This window comes from Lepidochelys kempii, chromosome 7 (assembly GCF_965140285.1).
Source record: "Lepidochelys kempii isolate rLepKem1 chromosome 7, rLepKem1.hap1, whole genome shotgun sequence".
Classification (NCBI taxonomy): Eukaryota; Metazoa; Chordata; order Testudines; family Cheloniidae; genus Lepidochelys; species Lepidochelys kempii.
In genome coordinates, this window is record NC_136386.1 from 124,158,742 (window position 1) to 124,175,189 (window position 16,448).

The 16,448-nt window shown below is 68.5% G+C and overlaps 1 protein-coding gene across 2 annotated transcripts in view; it reads right to left on the bottom strand.

Moving 5' to 3' along the window:
• LOC140915101 (prominin-1-A) overlaps nt 1-16,448 on the bottom strand; it is a 59,368-nt gene that overhangs the window by 5,915 nt on the left and 37,005 nt on the right. For both annotated transcript variants that reach the window (XM_073354585.1, XM_073354584.1), the window contains 15 exons: nt 14,244-14,434; nt 13,803-13,877; nt 13,181-13,244; nt 12,618-12,777; nt 12,022-12,174; nt 11,174-11,297; nt 9,262-9,353; nt 8,702-8,786; nt 6,795-6,938; nt 6,224-6,295; nt 5,813-5,905; nt 5,600-5,653; nt 1,454-1,534; nt 926-994; nt 295-384 (listed from right to left, as the gene is read on the bottom strand). In XM_073354585.1, coding sequence (XP_073210686.1) covers nt 295-384; nt 926-994; nt 1,454-1,534; nt 5,600-5,653; nt 5,813-5,905; nt 6,224-6,295; nt 6,795-6,938; nt 8,702-8,786; nt 9,262-9,353; nt 11,174-11,297; nt 12,022-12,174; nt 12,618-12,777; nt 13,181-13,244; nt 13,803-13,877; nt 14,244-14,434 — 1,547 coding nt within the window. The remainder of the gene's footprint in view (nt 1-294; nt 385-925; nt 995-1,453; nt 1,535-5,599; nt 5,654-5,812; nt 5,906-6,223; nt 6,296-6,794; nt 6,939-8,701; nt 8,787-9,261; nt 9,354-11,173; nt 11,298-12,021; nt 12,175-12,617; nt 12,778-13,180; nt 13,245-13,802; nt 13,878-14,243; nt 14,435-16,448) is intronic.

Consider the following 16,448-nt stretch of genomic DNA (forward strand, 5'->3'; position numbering starts at 1 on the left):
GCCCCCAGGGCCCAGACCCAGCAAGTCCTCTGGGACTCTCCTTACTCAGCCGGGTCCAGCCGTGTCAGGGAGCCCAGCCATGGCGGCTGAGTCTGCACTCCGACCCACCAGCTGCCCGGGCATCGCCCAGGCCCCGGAGCTGGGAGTTTCACCCAAGGGCGCGTTGGGAAGGCAAAGCTCCCATGTAACTCCCACAGCTCCCTCCGGCCCCAAGTCCCGCGCTCCCCAGACTGCTACCTGCACAGCACCCCCTGCCCAGCTCCCACAAAACTGCTGCCCCCCAAGTCCCCTCACCAGGGAATCCACCACGTAACTGCAGATGACAGTCTCAGCCACATCCGTGGTCTTGGCCACGGGCTCGCATCGCCCCACCTCTTCTGTCAGCTGGGGACAGAACAGAGACAGGGACATGGCCCGTCAGCACCACATCAGGCATGGGCCCGCCCGCCTCACACCTCTGCCCTTCCCAACCCCCCACCACTGGGCAGGGAGCCCCCAGAGCCCCCCATATCCCTCCCCCACACCCTAGGCAAGAGGAGAGCTGCCCTGGGATGGGGCAGGGGACTGCCAGCAGCCTGGGGTATGCCGAGCTGGAGAGGGAACCCCGCAGTGGGCACAACTCGCTGCGTGTCCAGGGCAAGGCCCTGCCTCTCTCGGTGCCTCAGTTTCCCAAATCGGGGTGTTAACCAGAGCCTGCCCTGCCCCGCGGGCGCCAGGGGGTTCAGCTCGTTAGCGTCCCAAACATGTTTCAGTGGAGTCGCTGGCGACGCTGCAGTGCCAGGCACCGGGGGGGCAGCGTGTAAATGCACCAGGGCTTCGGGGTGCACGAAGAGACACAGACAGTGAGGCAGAGCAGGACCCGTCCCTATCCCATGCCCAGGGGGCAGGACAGTCCCCCCACCCCCGCGGTCGGGGTCTCACTCACTGTTCTCTTGGCCCAAGCGATGTAGGAATCGAAGTAGCCCAGCAGCGTGTTCAGAAAGGCCTGGCTCTCCTGCGGGGAGAGGGACGGGGGTGAGATGCTGCACCCAGGGCCAGCCGCTGGGAGCCTGGCTCGGGGACCCCCCCCAGGGAGGGGGGCTCAGGCAGCGTTTTAAAAGTTCAGACCAGCTCGTGCGCCCAGCGGCTGGGGGGGGGGGCAGGACCCCCCAGTGGGGTCAGGTCTCTGCTGGGACAGGGGATGGCTCTGTGCCGTGACCCCACACACCCCCACCCCAGGGGGTCAGAACCCTCCCAGTGCCCTGCCCCCGGGCATCCCCCCGAGCCGGGGTTGTATGGGAGGCTCTGGGAGTGGGGGGAGTGCAGAGAGTCCCATGGCAGGGGCAGGGCTTTTCCTCCCAGTCCCCTGTCCTGCTGCACAGCCCTGGGAGAGGGGAGGGCCCCCCGAAGCCATGGGGTGTTCGTCCGAGGCCTCTCTGGGGCCCGGGGCCAGAAGGGGCTGCGAGGGGCTCACGTTCTTGATGCTCTCCGAAGCCCTGGTGTCGAGGAAGGTCTGAGCATCCTCGATCTGCTGCAGGGTGTCATTGATCCGCGCCTGGGGGGCAAGGAGCAGGATGGGACCCAGAAGCTCAGCCAGGCCCGGGCTGGGCCCCAGTGCAGAAGGGGGAGCCCCCGGCAGCCCCGCACCCGCCCGCGGGCGGTCGCCGGCATCTGAGCCTCCGTGGGAACGCAGACACCCGGCGTCCTGTCCCCACATGGCCACGAGGAGGCAGCGTCGGGCTGGGTCCCCGTTACTGGGTCAGGACACCCGGCGCTCAGAGCACTGTGCTGGGGCAAAGCACACACACTACTGCCCCCTCCAGTCCAAACGGCCCCCCCACCCGACAACACTGGGCCCCTCGCCCCCAACCCGCAGCCCCTGCCAGCCCAGTCCCGGGCTCCCCCCACCAGGGCCCCTCGCCCCCAACCCGCAGCCCCTGCCAGCCCAGTCCCGGGCTCCCCCCACCAGGGCCCCTCGCCCCCAACCCGCAGCCCCTGCCAGCCCAGTCCCGGGCTCCCCCCGCAGGGCCCCTTGCCCCCAACCCGCAGCCCCTGCCAGCCCAGTCCCGGGCTCCCCCCGCAGGGCCCCTCGCCCCCAACCCGCAGCCCCTGCCAGCCCAGTCCCGGGCTCCCTCCTCCCCTTGCTCTGCCAGGGCCCCTCGACCCCGACCCGCAGCCCCTGCCAGCCCAGTCCCGGGCTCCCCCCGCAGGGCCCCTCGCCCCCAACCCGCAGCCCCTGCCAGCCCAGCCCCGGGCTCCCTCCTCCCCTTGCTCTGCCAGGGCCCCTCGCCCCCAACCCGCAGCCCCTGCCAGCCCAGTCCCGGGCTCCCTCCTCCCCCAGCTCTGCCAGGGCCCCTCGACCCCGACCCACTGCCCCTGCCAGCCCAGCCCCGGGCTCCCTCCACTCCGCCCCCCCACCAGGGCCCCTCGCCCCCGACCCGCTGCCCCTGCCAGCCCAGTCCCGGGCTCCCCCCGCAGGGCCCCTTGCCCCCAACCCGCAGCCCCTGCCAGCCCAGTCCCGGGCTCCCCCCGCAGGGCCCCTCGCCCCCAACCCGCAGCCCCTGCCAGCCCAGCCCCGGGCTCCCTCCTCCCCTTGCTCTGCCAGGGCCCCTCGACCCCGACCCACAGCCCCTGCCAGCCCAGTCCCGGGCTCCCCCCGCAGGGCCCCTCGCCCCCAACCCGCAGCCCCTGCCAGCCCAGTCCCGGGCTCCCCCCACCAGGGCCCCTTGCCCCCGACCCGCTGCCCCTGCCAGCCCAGCCCCGGGCTCCCTCCTCCCCTTGCTCTGCCAGGGCCCCTCGACCCCGACCTGCAGCCCCTGCCAGCCCAGCCCCGGGCTCCCCCCTCTCCGCCCCCCCACCAGGGCCCCTCGCCCCCGACCCACAGCCCCTGCCAGCCCAGTCCCGGGCTCCCCCCGCAGGGCCCCTCGCCCCCAACCCGCAGCCCCTGCCAGCCCAGTCCCGGGCTCCCCCCGCAGGGCCCCTCGCCCCCAACCCGCAGCCCCTGCCAGCCCAGTCCCGGGCTCCCCCCACCAGGGCCCCTTGCCCCCGACCCGCTGCCCCTGCCAGCCCAGCCCCGGGCTCCCTCCTCCCCTTGCTCTGCCAGGGCCCCTCGACCCCGACCTGCAGCCCCTGCCAGCCCAGCCCCGGGCTCCCCCCTCTCCGCCCCCCCACCAGGGCCCCTCGCCCCCGACCCACAGCCCCTGCCAGCCCAGTCCCGGGCTCCCCCCGCAGGGCCCCTCGCCCCCAACCCGCAGCCCCTGCCAGCCCAGTCCCGGGCTCCCCCCGCAGGGCCCCTCGCCCCCGACCCGCTGCCCCTGCCAGCCCAGTCCCGGGCTCCCCCCGCAGGGCCCCTCGCCCCCAACCCGCAGCCCCTGCCAGCCCAGTCCCGGGCTCCCTCCTCCCCCAGCTCTGCCAGGGCCCCTCGACCCCGACCCGCAGCCCCTGCCAGCCCAGCCCCGGGCTCCCCCCGCAGGGCCCCTCGCCCCCAACCCGCAGCCCCTGCCAGCCCAGCCCCGGGCTCCCTCCTCCCCTTGCTCTGCCAGGGCCCCTCGACCCCGACCTGCAGCCCCTGCCAGCCCAGTCCCGGGCTCCCCCCGCAGGGCCCCTTGCCCCCAACCCGCAGCCCCTGCCAGCCCAGTCCCGGGCTCCCCCCGCAGGGCCCCTCGCCCCCAACCCGCAGCCCCTGCCAGCCCAGTCCCGGGCTCCCCCCGCAGGGCCCCTTGCCCCCAACCCGCAGCCCCTGCCAGCCCAGTCCCGGGCTCCCCCCGCAGGGCCCCTCGCCCCCAACCCGCAGCCCCTGCCAGCCCAGTCCCGGGCTCCCCCCACCAGGGCCCCTTGCCCCCGACCCGCTGCCCCTGCCAGCCCAGTCCCGGGCTCCCTCCTCCCCCAGCTCTGCCAGGGCCCCTCGACCCCGACCCGCTGCCCCTGCCAGCCCAGCCCCGGGCTCCCTCCTCCCCTTGCTCTGCCAGGGCCCCTCGACCCCGACCTGCAGCCCCTGCCAGCCCAGCCCCGGGCTCCCCCCTCTCCGCCCCCCCACCAGGGCCCCTCGCCCCCGACCCACAGCCCCTGCCAGCCCAGTCCCGGGCTCCCCCCACCAGGGCCCCTTGCCCCCGACCCGCTGCCCCTGCCAGCCCAGTCCCGGGCTCCCTCCTCCCCTTGCTCTGCCAGGGCCCCTCGACCCCGACCCGCTGCCCCTGCCAGCCCAGTCCCGGGCTCCCTCCTCCCCTTGCTCTGCCAGGGCCCCTCGACCCCGACCTGCAGCCCCTGCCAGCCCAGCCCCGGGCTCCCCCCTCTCCGCCCCCCCACCAGGGCCCCTCGCCCCCGACCCACAGCCCCTGCCAGCCCAGTCCCGGGCTCCCCCCGCAGGGCCCCTCGCCCCCAACCCGCAGCCCCTGCCAGCCCAGTCCCGGGCTCCCCCCACCAGGGCCCCTCGCCCCCGACCCGCTGCCCCTGCCAGCCCAGTCCCGGGCTCCCTCCTCCCCCAGCTCTGCCAGGGCCCCTCGACCCAGACCTGCAGCCCCTGCCAGCCCAGCCCCGGGCTCCCCCCTCTCTGCCCCCCGCCAGGGCCCCTCGACCCCGACCCGCTGCCCCTGCCAGCCCAGTCCCGGGCTCCCTCCTCCCCTTGCTCTGCCAGGGCCCCTCGACCCCGACCTGCAGCCCCTGCCAGCCCAGCCCCGGGCTCCCCCCTCTCCGCCCCCCCACCAGGGCCCCTCGCCCCCGACCCGCAGCCCCTGCCAGCCCAGTCCCGGGCTCCCCCCACCAGGGCCCCTCGCCCCCGACCCGCTGCCCCTGCCAGCCCAGTCCCGGGCTCCCTCCTCCCCCAGCTCTGCCAGGGCCCCTCGACCCAGACCTGCAGCCCCTGCCAGCCCAGCCCCGGGCTCCCCCCTCTCTGCCCCCCGCCAGGGCCCCTCGACCCCGACCTGCAGCCCCTGCCAGCCCAGCCCCGGGCTCCCCCCTCTCCGCCCCCCCACCAGGGCCCCTTGCCCCCGACCCGCAGCCCCTGCCAGCTCAGCCCCGGGCTCCCTCCCCTCGCTCTGCCAGGGCCCCTCGACCCCAACCCGCAGCCCCTGCCAGCCCAGCCCTGGGCTCCCCCCTCTCTGCCCCACCGGCAGGGCCCCTCGACCCCGACCCGCAGCCCCCCTCCCTTTTCTGTTATCCCAGCCCTGGGTGGATCTGGGCAGTGAGGTGACTGGTCTCTGCGGGGCCAGGCTGGGCACGAGCACCCACACGCGCCCCGGCGGGCTGTCTGCTGCAGCACGTGGATGGGGTCACCCCTCCAGAGCCAGCCCTTCCCTCCTTGCTTTGGGGGTGTCCCTCGGCGGTGGCTCCCCTGCTGGCCACTAGCAGAGCTGCAGGCGGGCCCGCCAGGCGGCCAGGGACCCTGTCCGGGTGACTCCCAGGGCCCCCGCTGCCCGTAACGGGGGAATCGCATGGGGCAGCAGCTGGGGACGGGAGCCGCCGGGCTGCCCCTCGCTGGCTGTGCCACCTCCCTGGTGAGCTCCCAGCACCCACTGAGCAGCGCAGAGGCTCCGCAGGGTGCTGGGGCCTGGCTCCCAAAGGGGGGCCCCTCACCCCGCCCCCCAAAGCAGCACCCGCACCTCCCCCTGCCCACGCTGCTTACCGGGACCTGGGGGGTCGTCGCCTGCAGGGTTCGGATGCTGCGTTTCAGGGCTTGCTGGGGACAGAGACAGGAGGGTTAGATGGGGGAGGGGCCCCCCACAACACCAGCTAGGGAGGGGGGCGCAGCGTGTCCCAGGCCCTTCCCCACTCCCAGCCCCGGGGGACCCTGCTCCCAGCTGGGGGGGAAGTGCCAGGGGCCCATAGGGTCACTCACCGTCTCCGGCGGGAAGCGGGACCCTATCTGCCCATTGATCTGTCGCAGCTCAGACGCCTCCTGCCGCAGCTCCTTCTTCCTGGTCGCGTTGTCCTGAGCCGTGGGGAGGGGGAGAGACCGTCAGAGGCACCTGCCAGGCCCAGCAGCCACAGCCCGGGCGGGGGCAGAGCAGGACGAGACAGGCCGGCCACAGAGGGACCAGCAGAGCCCCTGGAGAGCCGGTCCCCGGCCCGCACACCCCACCCCTACCCGCCTCCCGGGGCAGGGGAGCGATGAGCAATGGCAAGAGCCCCCGCCCAGGCAGGGGTGGGGGGGCAGCGCCCCCGTGACCCTGGGGAGCCCACACCCAGCGCTGATGCTGCCGGGGGCCGGGGGCTGGGGCCGCGGTTCAGGGGTCTCGGCGTCACTCACGGTCACATTGGCCAACGCCTCCAGCTGCTCCGCCAGTGCCAGCAGGTCCTGCTGGGTCACGTTCCTCTCCAGCTGGAAGAGACGAGCAGAGAGTGGGGGAGGCTCGAGGGGGGGACGGGGGGGGGACAGGGATGTCTCCTGCTGCCACCTGGGGCGAGGGAGGGAGCTGGGGGGAGCACAGACCCAGGGTGCAGTCGACATCCCCTTGGGGCGGGGGGCAGCAGCGGGTTCTAGAGTGACCACCCTGGGGACCCGGAGCCCCGCCGCCTGCCTCAGCCCCTGCCATGCGGTCCCCGCCCCTCTGCCCCCCCTGCCCAGCCCCTGACCCCCCGGCCATCCCCACTCAGGATGGGTGGGACCCCCTGGGGGCAGAGAGCTTCTCCCACTGGCTGCCCAGGCCAGGGGGCTGCCCCAGGAACGTGGTGTGGGACACGGCCTAGCAGCAGTCTGGGGCCCTGTGACCCCACGGAAACACCCCAAGGTACAGAGCCCCAGATCCCGCAACTGCCCCCCGCCCTCCCGCGAGATCCCACCCACAGCCTGAGACAGGCCCTGCCCCCCCCCAGCCCACCTGCTGCAGGAAGCCTGTGAAGTTGGGCTGCAGACCAGAGGTGCCGACGTCCCGGAGCATCTGCTTCTGGCTCTGGCTCAGGAAGGTGATGGGGTCCAGGCTGATGTTCAGCCGGTCGAAGGCCGCGTTGATCTTGCCAGTGTACTGCGGGGGGCAGCGAGGCCGTGAGGGACCCGGGGGGCCCCAGGAACACCGACTCCCCCCAAGGGCCCCAGCTCAACCACTGCCACAGCAGCTAGGGCAGCGAGGCTAAGCAGGGAGCATGCCCCGGGCAGCCTGACCCCCGGGCCTGGCCCCTGGGGGGCTGGGGAGCGCGCCCCGGGCAGCCTGAGCCCCCGGCCTGGCCCCTGGGGGGCTGGGAGTTGGGGAGCCCTAGGCTGGCACATGCACCCGGGGCCGGACCCACCGCACCGGGCTTGGTTCGGGGGGGGGGGGGCTCTCACACACAGGTCCCATTCCCAGTGTAACACGTGCTCAGTGGCCCTTGGGCACGCGCACGGCCTGGCTGGCCCGAGCGGGTGGGTTTCTGCACATGCAAGTCAGGGTCTGCCCCTCCCTCGGCTCCGCTTCTGCGCTCGGGACTATCTCCCCCTGCAGCTCGCTGGCCGCGGCTCGAACCTCAGACCGCTGGGGGCGGGAAAGGGCCAGTAAAGCAGGTGGCGCGTGCAGGAGCAATGCCCCCTGCTTGCCCAGCTGGGGGGCAGACCCAAGTCCCCGGCCAGCCAAGCCGCACACGGACCTACTCTGAGCCCCTGGAGCCCCCCCAGGCCTGCGGGACCTCGAGCTGCTCCCAGGCAGCCCCGGGGCACTGCACACGGCTGGGCCGGTCTCTGTGCCCAGCACCGCGGGGCCGTGCCCCCCACCAGGGATCCCCGGGGCACTGCACACGGCTGGGCCGGTCTCTGCGCCCAGCACCGCGGGGCCGTGCCCCCCACCAGGGATCCCCGGGGCACTGCACACGGCTGGGCCGGTCTCTGCGCCCAGCACCGCGGGGCCGCGCCCCTCACCAGGCAGCCCCGGGGTGCTGCACACGGCTGGGCCGGTCTCTGCGCCCAGCACCGCGGGGCCGCGCCCCCCACCAGGGATCCCCGGGGCGCTGCACACGGCTGGGCCGGTCTCTGTGCCCAGCACCGCGGGGCCGCGCCCCTCACCAGGCAGCCCCGGGGCGCTGCACACGGCTGGGCCGGTCTCTGCGCCCAGCACCGCGGGGCCGCGCCCCCCACCAGGGATCCCCGGGGCGCTGCACACGGCTGGGCCGGTCTCTGCGCCCAGCACCGCGGGGCCGTGCCCCCCACCAGGGATCCCCGGGGCGCTGCACACGGCTGGGCCGGTCTCTGTGCCCAGCACCGCGGGGCCGTGCCCCCCACCAGGGATCCCCGGGGTGCTGCACACGGCTGGGCCGGTCTCTGCGCCCAGCACCGCGGGGCCGTGCCCCCCACCAGGGATCCCCGGGGTGCTGCACACGGCTGGGCCGGTCTCTGTGCCCAGCACCGCGGGGCCGTGCCCCCCACCAGGGATCCCCGGGGTGCTGCACACGGCTGGGCCGGTCTCTGTGCCCAGCACCGCGGGGCCGTGCCCCTCACCAGGGAGCCCCGGGGCGCTGCACACGGCTGGGCCGGTCTCTGTGCCCAGCACCGCGGGGCCGTGCCCCCCACCAGGCAGCCCCGGGGCGCTGCACACGGCTGGGCCGGTCTCTGTGCCCAGCACCGCGGGGCCGTGCCCCCCACCAGGGATCCCCGGGGTGCTGCACACGGCTGGGCCGGTCTCTGCGCCCAGCACCGCGGGGCCGCACCCCCCACCAGGGATCCCCGGGGCGCTGCACACGGCTGGGCCGGTCTCTGTGCCCAGCACCGCGGGGCCGCGCCCCTCACCAGGCAGCCCCCACACTCAGCGCTCCCCACACTGACCTGACTGATGTTCAGCAGTTCGTCCAAGGGAACAGCCTGGCCCAGCTGCAGGGTGTGCCACAGGGGCTCGTTGTGCTGGCAATTGCTGTGGGGTGGACGTCAGAGATGAGGACAGGGCTGGCGGCCAATGGGGGGCACCCCCCGTAGACACACATAGGCCCAGGGCAGGTGGGGCTAGAGCCAGGGTCCCTCAGCTCCCAAAGGCTGGGAGAGGGGGCTCCCCATGTCGCCAGTGGGATCTCCCCCATCCCATGGGCCCCGGGGATGTTTGTGCCATGCAGGCGTCCAGGACCAGAGCGCTGCCCCCACCCCGCGGACATGATGCGACCCCCTCAGCTCTTTACAGGCCTCAGCCATGCAGGGTCCGCTCCAGGGCATCCTTCCTCAGGCCCCAAGAGATCAGAATCATATCGTCCCGTCCCCGAATGTGCAAAGAGGGAAACTGAGGCACAGGGCGGGGCCTGGCCCCAGGCCCTGTAGGAATGGAGGGTCGGGAGGGGCCCCAGGGCGCTCTGGCTCGCAGACCAGCCGCGTGTGCCCCGGGCAGGGGTGGCACTGACTTGTACACTCCGGAGAGGGACACCGTCCCGCCCTGCAGCCCCAGCATCTTCGACAGGTTGAAGCTCGCAGTGAGTTCCGAGGTCTCCAGGAACTGAAAGCAAAGGAGTCAGGAGAGCAGCTGAGACCTGCCCCAGCCAAGCTGCACAGTGCCAGCCTGTCCCAGGCCCCAGGGGGGCAGGAGCTCCACGCCCCCAGCCTGCCCTCCATGAGGCTGGCTCAGCTCCCGCGTGGAAAGGGTTTACTAGGTTCCGGCTCCTCTCCAGAGGGTCCTCTGCAAACTCGACTGTCACCGCAGCCCTGTGCCCAGGAAGGACTCAGGGCTGGGCTGGCAGGGACCCCAGGACTGAACTAGCAGGAGGCTGCAGGTTGGGATTGAGGGGCACCGGCAGGGCTGTGGGGAGACAAGGGCTAGGCTAGCAGGGGGATGTGGGTCAGCATTGGGGGGCACTGGCAGAGCTGGGGGGAGCCAAGGGCTGGGCTAGCAGAGGGCTGCAGGTCAGGGGGTTGAGCGACCCATTCTGCTGTTTCAGAGTAACAGCTGTGTTAGTCTGTATTCGCAAAAAGAAAAGGAGGACTTGTGGCACCTTAGAGACTAACCAATTTATTTGAGCATAAGCTTTCGTGAGCTGCAGCTACTGCCCCTCCCCTCCCCACACCCCCAGGTCCCTAGGGCTGAGGACCCAGGTTGTAATATAATATCTCATTGAAAGGTGACAGGGCCAGAAAGAGTTAATGAACTCCCAGACTGACCTGACCCCGGCCCTCGAACTTTAAAGCCTGGTTAGTAAGAGATGGAAATGGAGAGAGCTGTGAAATGCAGCTGGCATGGTGAGAGAGAGAAGGGGAGCTGTGTGCTCAGGGCTTGTGATGTCAGCAAACGAGGCTTGGCTATGGCTATGGCTTTGATTCAAAGACCAAAAAAGGAGGATTAACATTTAGGAAGATACTTGAGTGACATAGTATTGTTGTCTATGTGCCTCTTTGAAGGTTGTGGTAACCTGTGTCTGAACGGTTAATGGATAAATGACCCTGTGCTAATTGCCAGGGTGTTTGGGAGAAGGAAAGTGAAGCCGATTGTCTTCTCAGGCCAAGAGGCTGCTGGAAATGTATAAAAACCCTGGGACATGGTCCTTCTTCATCTCAGATCTGCTTTGGGTTTCAAGAAGGGGAAACCCTGAGCCATGAGGATTGAGATCCTCAGTCGCTGACTGGAGTCACCCTGAATACGAACACTGGACTGTAACCTGTGGACTATTTCTAAAAGGACTTTTGGCCACTACACACTCACCATCTCTGCCATGTACCCGGACCTCAAGAACTGAACTCAAGTCTGCCTGTATATTGATCTTTCAGCCAATTCTCTCTCTTTTCTTTTTAAATAAATGTTAGTTTAGTTAACAAGAATTGGCTCTAGCGTGTATTTTGGGTACGATCTAAGTTATCATTGGACCTGGGAGTGTGGCGGATCCTTTGGGGTTGGAGAATCTTTTCTTTTATAGGATGAGATAAGATGTTCGGTAACCATCCTCGTATCTGACAGGTGTGTCTGGAGGGGGGCCTGAGGCTGGCACTTTAAGGGCACTGCGTCGTGTGGACGTCAGAGTACCCGGGGAGGTGATACAGAGGCTGGTTTGGGCTGGTTTGATAACTCTAAGTATTGGAATATCCACCAGCGTGTGGGGTTTGTCTGCCCCGGTCTGTTTGCAGTTCACCCCGACTGAGTGACCTCAGCGGGTTCCCACAGACAGCATCGTTACAGGGCCCTACTGCCCCTCCTCTCCCCACACCTCCAGGTCCGCAGGGTTGGGGATGCAGGTTCTGACCTTCCCTCGCCCTTTCCCACCCCCTGGGCAAGGCAGAGCCAGGTACCGGCAGCGACATTGACGTGGCAACGCCAGGCTGGGCTCTCACCTGCAGGAGCTGCCCTCTGTGCCAGGGCTGGCAGACGAGCGTGTAGACATTGCCACCCAGCAGGAAGGTCACCAGCACCAGCAGCATCAGCAGCCAGGAGAAGAGGAAGCTGAAGCCAACCCCCCTGGGAAGGCAGAACGAGCCGTGAGCTCCACCCCGGGCACCGGGCACCCGCATGCAGAGACCCCAGGGCCTGTCTGACGGCCTCTCTGTCCCCCCCAGCCCAGATACCACTCCAATGGCCTCTCTGTCCCCCCCACCTCCCCAGCCCAGATACCACTCCAACGCCTCTCTGTCCTCCATCCCCCCCAGCCCAGATACCACTCCGATGGCCTCTCCTTGCAAATCAGCCTTAGTCATTTCACGGCTCACGAGCTGCCTGGAGACCAGAACCCAACGTACTGTCCCCAGTGCGGCTGCCCCACAGCTGGACACCCCCTCAGTCCTGGGCCCACGTATCTCACTGCTCATCACTGGATCTCCCCCTGCCTTTGCCTGCTAGACCCAGGAGCCCCCCACTCAGAAACCCCCTCCTCTGGTGCCCCTCCACCAGGATCGAGTCACCTCCGGGCCACCCCTTGGCTAAAAGAGGACACGGGGCTCCGCGCGGCTCTCCCCTGCCCCCCAGTCCTGCTGTGGGCTCTGCTGAGCCCTCTCCAGTCTGCCCACGTCTGGTCCCAGTGTGGGCGCCACAACTGGGTGCAGGTCTCCCTTGCGGGCCTGTCCAGCGCCGTGCCCGGGGTCCCGCCCCCGCCCTGCTGCACTTTGACATTCCAGCCCCACGCGGGGCGCCCCGGGGCAGCGTGGGGAGCCGCTGTAACGGCTCTGGGGGCCGGGGGGGCTCTTACGCCATGAAGAACTCTCCGCCGGAGTTGGAGAGGCAGCTGCGCTCAATGGGCAGCACCGACGGCTTCAGCCCGAGGGCCCCCAGCACCAGGGCCAGCAGGTAGCATAGGACAATCAGCAGCACCAGGCAGCAGAGACAGATGCCCACGATCCACCTGTGGGGGAGACGTGAGAGACCCAGTCCCTGGTGGGGCAGGAGTCTGGGGGCTGGCCGGGGGGTCACCCCCTGCTGCCAGACTGAGGGGGGTCTCTCCCTCTCCTTAGAGCAGACCCCCCCTCATCCCCAGGACATCCCAGCTCTCAGTGCCCCATGGGGACAGTGGGCTGCTCCCCTGCGGTGCTCCCTGGGCCGATGGCAGGGCTCAGCCCATGCTCCCCTCGCCCCCTCCAACAACTGACCCCCTCCGAGGGCAGGGGGCTCAGAGCCCACCCGGGGCGTCGGTCCCACACCCCGTGAGCTGGGGACACCAGTGTTCTCTGGCCCATACCACCGCGCCATGCAGCTCCAGCCCCTGCCACCCCCCAAGAGTCCCCTACGGATCAGGGAGCCCCCAGGCGGGATCAACCCCACACAGGGGGGCAGAGGCCCAGCCCCTACCTGTAGCTGTCGTAGGTGGTGACCTGCGGCTCGTAGTCACTGGCCTGCTTGGCGATGCTGTCCAGCATGGCAGTGACGTTCCCCAGTGTGTCCAGCACCGGGATCTCACTCCGCACCCCGCCAATCTTCCGCCTGACCTCGGCCAGCTGGCTCTGCGCATCTGTAGGGGACGGGCACGTCAGGGACGCACGGGCACCGATGGCTGCTCCCGTAGCCCCCCGGGGCCCACGCTCCGGCTCCCCTGCACAATGCATGAGGCAGACGCAGCCCCAGCAGGCAGATCTGAGGGGGCAGCAGGTGCTGGGGGGCAAAGCGGGAGGAGAGAGCCTGAGAACCGGGAGAGCTGTGCTGATTGGGTGGGAAGGGAGAACATGGCAGGGGATGTGGGGAGAGCACAGACCCGCTTCCTAGGCCAAGGTGGGGCCTGGACCCCTGGCTCCGGGGTGGGACAGGTAGGGCCCTGAGGGGGTGGGCAGGGCCCCTGGCCATTACAGCACCCAGTCCCAGAGCAGGGAGCTGGGGCAGGAGGGGTCCCTGCATTACCAGACAGCAGCACCACTGACCCGCCACCACCTTCTGCACCTGCTCCTCTACCCTCCTGGGGGTCTCGTTCAGCGTCTCGTTGGCCTGCAGCCCCAGACACGGACGGGGAGAGACAGACAGACAGACAGGCTCAGATCCCAGCCCAGGGCTCCAGCGCAGAGCACAGGGCGAGGGCAAACACACCACCCGGCCCTGCTCCAGCCCCGCTCCCCAGCCCCACGTGCCCCAGCACCGGGGACTATCTGAAATACCCAGCACTGGCCAATGCCCCGGGCTCAGCGCTGGCCCGGACAGGCTGCTGGGCTCTCCCCACACGGGGGGGGTACCATGACGGAGGCACCCTCAGCCCCGCCCTGGGCAGTACCGGCAGGGCACTGGGCTGGACGGACCGTTGGCCTGCTCCAGGTCGGGTGGGGGCGGACGCCCGGCTAGCACGGTGGGCATTTTCCACATGGCGTCGTGGTTCAGGTCCCTCTGCCCCGCCCCAGAGCCATGGCTTGGAGACGCAGGCCGCTCGGCCGAGGCCGGCACGCCAGACTGCACCCTGGGGCAGGGAGAGCCGGCAATGCCCCTGCAGACCAGCCCCACACGGTGCCGGTCAGAGCCACGTCCCACTTGCCCCGCGCCACCCCCTGCCTGTACCTGCTGCAGGACAGCGCTCAGGTTGGCACTGGTCAGGTTACTCAGCAGTTCCAGCTGGCTGCTCACGTCCGGGACCTGGGGAAACAGGAGCACGTGGGGCTGATGCCTGGGGAGGGGGCGCCGGCAGGAGCAGGGGGCACTGGGAGCTGGCGCCGTGTGGGCCTGGCGACGTACATACCAGCAGGGGTGGCAGGACGGTGCCCATGTCAGCACACAGACATGAGGGCACACAGCGGGTACATCGGAGGTTTGGGGGGTATTTGCATGTCGGGGAGGTTTCAGTCCCCCCAACCCCATGCACCCATCCAGCTCCCCGTGCAACCCTGCACCACTTTGCACCACACCCAGCCCCCCATGCCAACCTGTAACCCATGCACCCATCCAGCCCCCAGGCACCCCACACCCCTGTACCCCCTGCAGCCCCCCGTGTGTTCGTCTCACCATGCTGAAGTTGGCGTCGGGGGCCAGGCCGCTGACGGACACCTGGGAGCAGGGGTGGCCACAGCTCTGCAGGGTCCGGTTAATCTGTTCCTGCAGGCTGCTGAGGTTCTGGGTCAGCTCCCCTTGCAGCTGCTGCAGGCGCTGGCCTGACTCGTTCACGGCTCGGAGCTCCTGCTCCACCAGGTCCGTCACTGGCGGGGACAGCAAGGGGCTCCTTATGGCTCAGTCCTCGTCCCATCTGCACCGTGCCCCACCCCTGCGACACCCCCTGACTGTGCCACAAGGGGGACTGCCGGACACCCCCAAAGTGACCCCTCAACACCTCAGTCGGGGCTGGGGCGAGCGGGACCAGCCTGTCTCAGACCACCCTGGTAACTCCATGCTGCAGGGGTGGGGGCCAGACTGGGGTCAGGGAAGGAGCTCGGAGCACCATCCGTCCAGGCCCTTGGGGCGACAGTGAATCAGGGGATCCCAGGGGATGGTTAACGGGGGAGTTTCTCCAGCCCAGGATCCCTGGGGCTCTTGGGATTCCCTGTGCCCCTCAGGTGTTGGGGCTGAGGGGGTGTGACATTCTCTACCTTGGAGGAGCGTGCTGTAACCCCCATAGTTCTCATTTTCATATAATGGTGATCTCACATATAAAGCAGAAAGAAAAGGAGGACTTGTGGCACCTTAGAGACTAACCCATTTATCTGAGCATGAGCTTTCATGAGCTACAGCTCACTTCATCGGATGCATTCCTGTAGCTCACGAAAGCTTATGCTCAAATAAATGGGTTAGTCTCTGAGGTGCCACAAGTCCTCCTTTTCTTTTTGCGAATACAGACTAACACGGCTGTTACTCTGAAACCTGTCACATATAAAGCAGGCCTTGTAAGGTATCCGGGGAAAGGTTGTGATCTGCTGAGAGTCATTTCTCTGTCCATAGATGTGTATCGTTGATGCAGATGGAGTTATGAGATTGTGTAGTATGGTGGTCACTAAATCATGCTGGAAGTTGGGGAATCCGCCAGACGTTAGCTCCCCAGAGGCAACAGCAAGGAAAGTCACCAACCCCCGGGCGGGGTGTCAAACAACCATCCACAGCCATTGTCCAGCAAGGGAGCTACACTGCGATGACTCGCCTGCATGAGGCCCCACAACGAGAATTGCTCAACCTTGCCTGGAGAGACCCCCCAGCCATGCCTGGACTGTGCTCCCCAAGCACATGGGCTGAGGGTATAAAACAGACAGAGTGGACACATACAGGGCCTTCTCCTGCCCCCACCTTCCCCGCGAACAACTAGGACACTGAGAAGAAGACAAGACTCCAGCACAGGAGATTGGCCCAGGTTTACAGAACAAACCCAGGCGTGAAAGTGGGCCGGTAAGAACCCGCCCCGGCCCGTACGCAGCCCACAGTAAAGCGTTGCCACAGCAGCACTGTAACCTCCCTGCCCCTTTTACCTCCCCCGTCGGCGGCCCTGCTGGAAGGGTCTGTAGGTAGGGCAAAGGGAGCAACTGCCCTGGGGCCAGCGGTTTAAAAGGGCCCGGGGCTCCGGATGCCGCTGCCGAATCCAGAGCCCTGGGACCTTTAAATTGCCACTGGAGCCCCAGCAGCGCGGACCAGGCGGCCTGGAAAGGCTGGCTGGGGAATGCTGACCCCAGCCCCGCCCCGGCTGCCCAAGGCCCCGGCCCTTCCGCGGACCGGAGCTGCCCCGGCCTCGTACTGGTAAGTGTCAAGTGTTACTTTCAGCCCTGAACAAACCTGTCTATTAAGGACTGCAATATCCAATGGGGTGAGAAAAACGGCTTCATTTAGTCGCTGCCCAGTCTAATAGGGTCGAGAGTTTAGACTGCATGTTCTATTTTCTTTTCTTTTGGTAACCACTCTGACTTCTTGTGCTTTGACTTATAATCACTTAAAATCTATCTTTACAGTTAATAAATCTGTCTGTTTATTCTACCTGAAGCAGTGCGTGTGGTTTGCAGCGTGTCAGAGACTCCGCTTGGGATAACAAACCTGGTACATATCAATTTCTTTGTTAAACTGATGACCTCATAGAAGCTGGCAGCGTCCAGCGGGCATAACTGGCACTGCAAGACAGAGGTTCCTATGGTTGTGTCTGGGACCAGAGATATTGGCTGGCTAGTGTCATTCGCTTGCACAATCCAAGGAGCAGCTGACATGCCAGAGGCTGTGTGTGACCAGCCCAGGAGTGAGGGT